Source organism: Aricia agestis, chromosome 2 (assembly GCF_905147365.1).
Source record: "Aricia agestis chromosome 2, ilAriAges1.1, whole genome shotgun sequence".
In the NCBI taxonomy this organism is placed as follows: Eukaryota; Metazoa; Arthropoda; class Insecta; order Lepidoptera; family Lycaenidae; genus Aricia; species Aricia agestis.
In genome coordinates this window covers 17,034,262-17,041,087 of record NC_056407.1, presented here as the reverse complement: position 1 = coordinate 17,041,087, position 6,826 = coordinate 17,034,262, and the positions used below count along the sequence as shown (strand labels likewise).

General features: G+C 42.0%; 1 protein-coding gene across 2 annotated transcripts in view; it reads right to left on the bottom strand.

The window, feature by feature from the left end:
- Positions 1–646: 646 nt before the first annotated feature.
- Positions 647–6,826, bottom strand: part of LOC121740034 — a 47,978-nt gene continuing 41,798 nt past the window's right edge. The window contains exons 3-7 of one of the 2 annotated variants that reach the window (XM_042132731.1): positions 5,962–6,093; positions 4,744–4,813; positions 2,820–2,896; positions 2,302–2,606; positions 647–2,271 (exon numbers count right to left, since the gene is read on the bottom strand). In XM_042132731.1, coding sequence (XP_041988665.1) covers positions 2,052–2,271; positions 2,302–2,606; positions 2,820–2,896; positions 4,744–4,813; positions 5,962–6,093 — 804 coding nt within the window. In that variant the 3' untranslated portion in view covers positions 647–2,051. Of the gene's footprint in view, positions 2,607–2,819; positions 2,897–4,743; positions 4,814–5,961; positions 6,094–6,826 lie in introns of both variants that reach the window. The other variant, XM_042132730.1, reaches the window with a different exon arrangement.

Here is a 6,826-nt window from a genome sequence, read left to right as displayed (position 1 = left end):
TACAGCAGTTTTTGTTTGTTTTGGCTCTATTTGGAACATTTCTGAATATTTCACTAAACCTGTGCGACCACTGCATAGGAATTTGCCCTACGTCCCGTCACTTATTTGAAATTTGAATATTATGTACTTTGACGTTGACGGATTTTTGACGATGCTATGTATACTGAAACATACAAACCAAACTTTGTCCACATTGTGCCTTTTTCTGTTCATCAAGGGCATGCCTTATAGCGCTGTCAACAGCGAACGTGAAGCATACCCGTAACGCGCGTTGTAATCGTAGCGCGCGCTGACACTTTTCTTTCAACGCGGGTGGATTTTGATGCGCGCGGGGCATGCCACACGTTCGCTGTTGACAGCGCTATAAGGCATGCCCTTGATGAACAGAAAAAGGCTTAGGTTGACTGGTAGAGATTGCTTAGTAGCAATAAGTTCGCCTTTTGTACATCAATTAGTAATATTTATTATTGTATCTTTCGTATTATGTACTGTATTTTGGTGTGCAATAAAGAGTTATATTATTATTAAAAGGCACAATGTAGACAAAGCTATTGACCAACCGACGTAGCGAACGGCCTGATTCCGATGCAGTAGGCGCGGCGCGAAGCTTAATATTATTGTAGTGAAAATAAAATAAACTAAAGCGGAACAGAAAATAAATTCTTTATTCATGTCAATAATATCCAATTGTATCAGATTAACATAGGATCGAAGACTAATAGTACGGTCAGTACCTACATTAGTCGCTGCGATAATTCTACAGCGCGACTCTGCACGGCAGCAGCGGCAACGCAACAATAAAACATTTAGTTTTTCAAGTGTAAATTTATCAAAATATGTCATATTTTTTAGTTAAAAAGAAAATATTAATTCATATACACGAGTTATTTTATTACGATTTTCAAAACATGCACTGTCATTAAAATAAAATGTAAAGGTCACCGCTGCGTCGCAACAGAATCGACTCCCTGAGATCTTAGAAAATTACATTTCAATAAATCGTCCTTATAAAATACAGTCGTGTAGGAGTATTAACACCGCGGCACCGCCACTCGCTTGTAAAACGTTTCTAAAACTGTTAACCTAATTATATACAAAATACACTGTCGGCTGAGGTAATTTCTTGTTCTACGTGTTTGTACTCGTTTCCTTCTCTACTCGTACTTACTCTATATACTGCTTTAAAATTTGTCTAATGACTTACAAATGTAACAACTATATCAAAATTAACAACGGTACTCGTTGGCACATCTCCGCCGTGGAGCGGTTACAGTTATTGTCCGTGAAACTCTCGTAGAAAAAACAACACATCCCGGATGCACCGACCGACGTTATATCACCTCAGCGGCACTAGAGTACCGCGAGACGCGTGCGTTACGAATACCTATATCCACTGATATATAAATCAAACGCACCACTATAAACTAAATAATATTTTTTCCTTGCACGTGATTCATAGACTAATCGTAGGAAGTGTAACCACTCCACATGTAAAACTACGATTGAACGGTTTCATAAACCATTTGGCAGACAACTAGAATGGATCTACTCTACGATGAAAAAAAATAGGGCCGCCCCTATAGAGGCACTAAGTACTAAATAATAGTAAAACATTATGCGTATGTCTGGCAGTCGGGTGTCGCGTACGTCAGCTGCCACAAAACATAATACTACAAAAATAATTCCGGCCGCACGGATCGTCAGGCGCATTTTATGCGCCCTCTAGTTACTAAAAAAAAACATAAAAAATAATATTTTTAAAATAACTTTACAAAAATAACTATTCTTACAATCACATTTCGTAACCCGCCCCCGGCGCGAATATGGCGGTATCGCGTACTCGCGTACGGAATCATCGCGCCGGGGGCCTCACAGCTCAGCGACCCCCTCGCAATAAAAAATAAAATAAACCGGTAACTAGAATACGATGGCACGTCGTGTGACTACGCTCACTGTCGAGGTCGGGCCGGGCCGGGTCAGCCGGCCGGGCGTCGCCGCCTCCCTCCGCTCGGGTTGGTTCGCCGCCGCGCGCGCGCCGCCCCTCCGCCGGGTCATTTGGCGCCGGCCTTCTCCAGGAAGTCCATCTTCAGTCGCAGCTCGATGAGGAACAGCTGCTTCTGCAGCGAGAATATCTCCTCCTTCTGGCGCAGCTCCATGTCGAGGATCTTCATCTTGGCTTCGTGCTCCCACACGGCGTGCTGGCGCTTGGCGCTGAAGTAGAGGCGCTCCTCCTCGGTGGCGGAGGCGCACTCGGGGCGGGCGTCGTCGCGGTCGCGGCTGCGGTCGTCGCGGTCGCGGCCGGCGCGCCGCTCGTCGTCCAGGTGGCTGAGGTTGAGGGGCGCGTTGGACATCTCGTTGAGCTTCTGCAGGAAGGTGTGCTGCAGGCGCGCCTGCTCGATGGCCTGCAGCGGGTTGGCGAGGAGCGGCAGGTGGGCGAGGGGGTTGAGGCGGGGGGCGTGGGGCGGCGGGGCGGCGGGCGGCGCGGGGGGCGTGGCGCGCGGCAGCGGGGGGGAGGGGGAGTGCGGCACGATGCTCACGTGCGGCTCCAGGACGTTGCCCGCCGCCTCGTCGCTGTCGTTCGTGTTCGATAGCCGCCCGTTCGACATCTGGAAAGCAGATCGTTTCGTTTACGTCACACAGTATGTGACAAAATCATAGAAAATAAATGCCGTCATAATAGTTTAATAACTTTAGTTTAAATATTAAAAGTTATACTAGCTAAATTCGTTTAAAATAACATTTACAGAAGTCAAAATGTTATTTTAACAAGTATTCAATTTATTCTCGCCGATCAACAGAGGTAGGCGAGGCGGACTCACGTTAACGGGTAGACAGTCGTCGTCTTTGGCGGTGTGCGCGGCGCCCTCGAGGCTCGTCGTGGCTTCTCCTTCCTCATCTGAATAACGAACACGTATAACCTGATTACATCAATTTATTCCAAATAGCATGAAACAGGTAATATGTTGCCAAAATAAGTGATTTAGAATCCACTTGCGGCAGTATTGGCTGTAGTTAATGGTTTTATAAAATATCATGCATTCTAAATATTTATGTTATTATTCAATATATATTTTGAGAAAAGGCAGACCAATTACCCAAAATTCAGATTGGCCTTTTTAAAAGTACCTACAAAGAACGAGAAAGAATAATATTAAACTTATCCAAGAGATTCAACACAGATTCGCGCAAGTGGCCATGAAAGTAATTTAGTAAACTATAAGTAAGTATATTATTATTACTAGCTGTTGCCCGCGACTTCGTCCGCGTGGCCTTCAGTTTATAGCGCGCGATGTCAACAAAATTGGTGTCATAGGCTTTTATAAAAAAACCCTGGTACCCCTTAAATCAATACAGCTGTGCAGTGTGCACACAATAAGTATTTCATTTTTTTATATTAAACTTTATATTTTATGCCAAATTTTAAAGCTTATTTAGCGCCCCAATTACAAATTTTAAGGTTACGTCACTGCACAGATAAAGTACTGAGTTATTTAATACCGTAGAATAGATATAACAATCGAAAATAATCGAAACTTAAAAATGTAAGATGATACCACGTCTTATAGAAAGACTTTTGAGCAAGTGTCAGCGCGATGTAGAAGACGCACGGCGCCATCTATTATGAATTTTTGGAACTAACTTAATTTGAACAAATTTACGCATTTTTACCCCTTTACAACCCTTTTTTTCAGTAAAAAAGTAGCCTATGTCCTTTCTCAGGCTTTAGACTATCTGTATACAAAATTTCATTACAATCGGTTCGGTAGTTTTATGGCAGCGGCGAGGCGAGCACTTTCAGCGCTGCCATTCCGGTGTAGCGCGGCCCTAAGAGGGTTACCAGGGTTTTAAAAAGTTTTTAAATTTGATCCAAATTTTGTTGACACCGCGCGCTGTAAACTAAAGTCCACGCGGACGAAGTTGCGGGCAACAGCTAGTTATGAATAAAAACTAATAAAGTAGGTATGATTAGTTCTGTTACAATAATGCAGTTAAAAAATAAAACGCCATCTGTTTTCATATATTAGAATTAAAATGTTGATTGCATTGATATATTTTCTGGATGGAATATCTAAGGCCAACACGGTACACTCGAACTCCTTTATTTTAGAGCGCCTTCTGTTGTCAACTTGTCACATATATTAGAAATGCAGTAGGAGTAAGATAAGATAGATTGACTATTATTATACCAAGTGATAATATTATTAAACATAATATTCTAACGTATTAAAAACTATAAACAAAAACATAATAAGTATGATTAGTTCTATGTTACAATGAAGTTAAAAATAAAACGCCATCTGTTGAATCGTATTAGAACTAAAATGTTCATTGCATCGATATATTTCTGGATTTTTTATAATAATATATTATACTTACATAAAATATATTTAAGATTTTTGAAATATTATTTTAATACACATCTAAGACCCAGGAACATTGAAAACTTTTTGTTCCGCCTGCGGGACTTGAACCCAGGACCCCCGGGATGAGCGCTGGTCACGCGCAATGCGAATTAATTTTCATCGATATTTTCATGGAAATAAGATATTTTCCCACATCAAAATGTAGCCTATGTCCTTTCTCAGACTCTAGAATAACTGTGTACAAAATTTCATTGCAATCGGTTCAGTAGTTTTGGCGTGAAAGCGAGACAGACAGACAGACAGAGATACTTTCGCATTTATAATATTAGTATGGATTCTATTCGCTTACATAGAGATATAATAATTTTGTGGCGGTTACCTTTAACGTCTAGAGGGTGTATGGTCTGCCACAGCATGCCGTCGAGCAGGCCGGTCGGCTCGGGCGGCGGCTGCAACACACAACTTCGACTCAACACCTTTTATTCCCATATCACATCACACTATATCATGTTTTAAAGGCGAAAGGTTGTTAGTGTGTATGGCTGGACAAATTTGTTGGCAAAATGGCAACGTTGTGGATTAACACATAGGCATACTTTTTATCCAGAAAAAAAATAGAGATCCGAAAGATACTGACAACAACTAGCGCGCTGAATGACGGCCTAGGCACAATAGACATAACGACCAGTAGTTCGACTGCAAAGAGACGGACAGGTTTCAATATCTGTCAAATTCGTCGGGTTTCACTAGGATTATGAACGGAATGTGCCTCGCGCTGGCTTAAATAATTTATTTTTAAATATTAAAAATAAAGTTTTCAAAATTGAATTCTGACAATTTTAATCGCATGTGCCAAAACACAAACAACAATACGACCAAAGAGGAACACGTCTATCGAATATGTCATAGTTTTAAATTCGTATTTAACAAGTTAACAACCCTAGCGACGATTTTTGTCACAATACGTGAAATTTAAAAATTTCAACATCAGTTCTAAGTCGGCATACTCTATCATTCTGTCTACTCTGGCCTAGGCGGCCTTTGTACTCAAGGTAAAATAAGCCGATGACAACAGACGGATGTTGGGCTACCGCGGTAGATTTATCGTGGAACTTTTTAACTGGCACAGCTACGTTTCTTTAGTGATTAATTATTATCCGTAGAGAGGAAGCCACGGGGGAAAGCAAGTGGGTTTTCATTAACAGCACTAACAGAACTATCATGTAAGTGTAACGTCTCCGTGGTCCAGTGGTTAAGAGCGTGGCTCTTGACTTGGAGGTCGTGGGTTCGATTTCCGCGTCGGATATATGTTATTTCTAAGTTTGGCTAGGACAATGCAGGCTGATCACCTGATTGTCTGACAAATAAGATGGTCCATGCGTCGGATGGGCATGTAAAAACTCGGTCCTGCGCCTGATCTCTCGCCAGTCGTGTCGGCCTTCCGTCCCACTGGGTTATGAGAGTAAAAGGAATAGAGAGTACTCTCGTGTACTGCGCACACACTTGGGCACTATAAAATTACTCCTGCTCCTGTTTCAATGAAACCGGTGACCATCACCGAAACGTGGGAGTTATGGGTATTATGATGCGAGTGTACCTGAGTGTCGGTGGCGCGCATCTTGCACTTCTTCTTGTAGTTCTCGTACCACATCTTGACCTGCGCCGGCGTGCGCGGCCGCTCGCCGCCGCACCGCTTATTCACCTCCTCGCAGATCGTCGACCACACTAGCTGTAACACCACTCCACGTTACGCGGGGAAAATTACTTCGTCTAATATAAACTTATCTATACTAAAATATTATAAAGCGGAAGAGTTTGTTTGTTTGAACGCGCTAATCTCTGAGGGGTAAGTGCGAGTTTTATTCGATCATACGCATCGAGCACGTTAACGCGAATTTATATGAAATCAAAGCAGCGCCATCTACTGGCTAACGTGGATACTGCTTTGATCCCATATAAATTCACATTAACGTTCTCGGTTCGTCAGATCGAATAAAACTCGCACTAACCCCTCAGAGATTACTGGTCCGATTTTAAAAATTCTTTCCGTGTTAGACAGACAGCCCATTTATCGAGGGAGGCTATAGGCTATGTTTTATCACGCTAAGACTAATAGGAGCGAAGAAATAGAAGAAAATGTGGAAAAAACGGGGAGAAATTATTTGAAAGGGCTTATTTGAACGCGCTAATCTCGGGAATTACTGGTCCGATTTGAAAAATTATTTCAGTTTTAGATAGCCCATTTATCGAGGAAGGCTATAAGCTATATTATATTATCTAAGGCTAAAGCGAGCGAAGAAACAGAGGAAAATGTGGAAAAAACGGGGAAAATTATTTGACAGGGCTTATTTCACGAACTACTAGAGCAATTTTTGTTATTTGGCACAGATAAAAAGTAGACGACGTAAAGGAGGCTATTATTTCTGGGCTAGTTAACAAATAAAATCAGCCAAGTGTGTGTT